The sequence below is a fragment of the Chaetura pelagica genome, unplaced genomic scaffold, assembly GCF_000747805.2.
Source record: "Chaetura pelagica isolate M959 unplaced genomic scaffold, ChaPel_1.0 scaffold472, whole genome shotgun sequence".
NCBI classification, from domain to species: domain Eukaryota; kingdom Metazoa; phylum Chordata; class Aves; order Apodiformes; family Apodidae; genus Chaetura; species Chaetura pelagica.
In genome coordinates, this window is record NW_009952566.1 from 1,024,050 (window position 1) to 1,027,395 (window position 3,346).

Genomic DNA, 3,346 nt, shown 5'->3' on the forward strand with positions numbered 1-3,346 from the left:
AATCCCACTCTTACCTAGTCTTAAACCCCTGATTCTCTTGCAACTCAGAATATTAATTATTACAACATTAGGTTCTGTATTCTGGAAGGTTCATGTAAAAGCTACCAAGCAGCACTCTTGCTTGTAACAGTTTATAGAGAGATAAAATCCCTCACACAGTGTTGAAACATATCAAGGGATGACAGAACATCATCATGGTGTTTCCAGTTAGAAAGCGGCAAGATGGAGGCACAAAAGTTGTGTTTTCATAGTAAAAAATTAACCAGAATCCACAGACCTGGATTTTCACTATAGCTGTCGTGAAAGAAACAGAGTTGGAGCTGCAGCTGAGAGACCCTTCTGGCAGTAAGGATGATGGTGCTGGGAGATACACCATCAAAACGTCACCATGAACACCTGCCTCAGCCCTCCATTTACACCATCCAACCCTAAGCATCAAACAAAACCAAAAGAGCAGGAATAGCACAGCACACTGCCAGGACTTGAAACCACAGTGGGAAACACTCCTGAACACACTGGCTGCTCATGTTCAGCTGGGGCTGCTGCAGCCTTACTGCTCTTCAGTACACCTGCTGGCTTGGAAACACCTTAGGAAAGACCAAAGGCAACTGGATTTTCTCTTGTGAATGCACCACAAGTACAGCAAAGTATCTCAGATAAACTCTTTTCACAGAGTATAAGGATGAATCAATAAGCTTGAGCAGGAAGAATAAATTGGACAGGAATAACACTCTCCTTCAATCTGGCAACATTTGAAACATTAATGAACTTCAATCTTGGGCTTCTTCAACCCTAGGCAATGCTTTTTTACACGTGTCTAGGCCCGCTGAATTTTACCCTTACTACACTGCAAATAAACACCTCCAGGTCATTAGGAACAATTATAAAACCTGTTGTTTCAGGGAACAATCCAAGTTACAATAGGATTCAGCCTGCAAGAGGCTGCACGCTTTCCTAGGAAGTGTGTTGATGCCAGTCACACCCTCCCAGGAGAGGTACCACTGACCTGTTTGATGATGGAAGGTTGGGCTGGGGCGCGAAAGGGGAAAAACCCTGGGAGTGTAATCTCTTTCAGATCTAGTTCTGCTGTAAAAACATTTTCTGTACAGAAGCTGCCCATTGCACAGATGAAATACCTTTTTTTCCTATTTTTACTTTGCTAACGCCATGACTCATCATCCCTGTTTCAAAACTGCTTCATGAATCATGCAATTCTTGCAAATTAAACTGTGGCTACTGCTGTCACACGAAAGGAGAAAAAGCAATCCACAAACTGAGGAAACCTACAGTAGGTTTCCAGTAGGACAATGCTCCCCATTCTATTTCCCATTCTATTACCAAGCTGACTACATTCCTAATTATTATGGAAAGGCAGAGGTCATGTCCTTTACTGCAAGGAAGCTCCAAATGGGACATGCTAAAACACAGAGCATGGCTGCATTCTGCAATCACAACTTACTTCCAGGAGGCAAAGCCTGCTTATTTGTATTTGAATTAAGCAATAAAGGAAGTGCCTGAACATACCCATTCAGAGGTCCTCCATCATTGACTACGTTTAGGTGGGCCAGCTGCCTCTTCAGGTGAAGTTTGTAGCTTGCATTAATTCGTAAAAACAACATCTAGGAGAAATCACAGAACCAGAGTAAGGAACCATCCCCTTGCATCACTGCCTACAGAGACAAAATACACTGCAAACACTAAACTTTGGTTTTGTTTTGGCAATTTAGGTGATTTTTTCCTTCTGCCAGTCGTTCAACCTCCTAATACTTCTGGCTACATAAAATATGTAACATACAGGACAGTATACACCCTCACTTATTTGCTACATGTTGCAATTAGAGGACATGTTCCTTGGAGCATCAATTTTTCTTCACTGTTGTCTGAAGCATCTAGCAACTTGTAGTAAGGCTAGAAGAGAACAAATTTCTGTCCTGTGTATAACCACCTGAAGTCTTTTTTCCAGCAGAAAGCATGAAAGAATGTTTGACAGGACCATTTAACTCAATGCAAAACAGAAACTACAACTTAGTGTATTCAGTAGCTGGGTAAGTCCTTCCTGTCCCTAGATTTGCATCTATGCAGTAGCAACATCTGTATTGATGATCTGGATGAGGGGATCAAGTGCACCTTCAGTAAGTTTGCACAGGACACTAAGCTGGGTGGGAGTGCTGATCTGCTTGAGGACAGGGAGGCTCTGCAGAGGGATCTGGACACGCTGGATTGATGGGCCAACGCCAATGGTATGAGTTTCAATAAGGCCAAATGTCGGGTCCTGCACTTGGGCCACAACAACCCCTGGAAGCGCTACAGGCTTGGGGAGCAGTGGCCGGAGCTGCCCAGCAGAGAGGGACCTGGGGGTGCTGGTTGACAGCCAGATGGCATCCTGGCCTGCATCAGGAATAGTGTGACCAGCAGGACCAGGGAGGTGATCCTGCCCCTGTACTCAGCCTTGGTGAGGCTGCACCTCAAGTACTGTGCGCAGTTCTGGGCACCACAGGATAGGAAGGACATGGAGGTGCTGGAGAGGGTGCAGAGAAGGGCAACTGGGCTGATTAGGGGTCTGGAGAACACATCTCCTGAGGAGAAGCTGAAGGAGCTGGGTCTGTTCAGCCTGGAGAAGAAGAGGCTGAGGGGAGACCTCATTGCCCTCTACATCTTGCTGAGAGGAGGTTGTGTTGAGGTGGGTCTTGGCCTCTTCTCCCCCGTGACTAATGATAGACAAGAGGAAATGGGGTCAAGGTGTGCCAGGGGAGGCTCAGATTGGATATTAGGAAAAATTTCTTCACAGAAAGAGTCGTGAGGCATTGGAACAGGCTGCCCAGGGAGGTGGTGGAGGCACCACCCCTGGAGGGTGTTAAAAAATGGGTAGACGTGGCACTTCGGGAGGTGGTTTAGTGGTCACGGGGGTGCAGGGTGATGGTTGGACTTGATGATCTTTAAGGTCTTTTCCAACCTTGATGATTCTATGATAATAGCTGCAGGAAAACACTCAAAATGCACATCTGGTACAATTTGGCTGCATAACATTTAGAGACCTTCAGAAGGCACTAAGTTTGAGCAGCATTACAGAAGAATTACCTAAAAGGACTGTGCTTGAGCCCAAAGTGTTGCATTTGTGTAGTATTTCAGCATTAATTCCTGAATTGAAGATTCACCTCTCTAGACATTAAAATTCAGCTCAAAATGCTGGAATCAGACAGTTCTTTTTGCATCTCATCATTCTCCCTGCACATCCAAACACTTACTTCAGTTCAGACTGAGCTGTCTGCATGACTGCTGCCTACCCCTCTAACGTGTGGGTTTGCAAAGACTCAGAAAAGACTTTCCCCCCCCCCCCCCGAAAAAA

At 45.4% G+C, this 3,346-nt stretch overlaps 1 protein-coding gene across 2 annotated transcripts in view; it reads right to left on the reverse strand.

Moving 5' to 3' along the window:
- VPS54 (vacuolar protein sorting 54 homolog (S. cerevisiae)) overlaps positions 1–3,346 on the reverse strand; it is a 42,694-nt gene that overhangs the window by 752 nt on the left and 38,596 nt on the right. For both annotated transcript variants that reach the window (XM_009993437.1, XM_009993438.1), the window contains exon 22: positions 1,525–1,619. In XM_009993437.1, the coding sequence (XP_009991739.1) occupies positions 1,525–1,619 (95 nt within the window). The remainder of the gene's footprint in view (positions 1–1,524; positions 1,620–3,346) is intronic.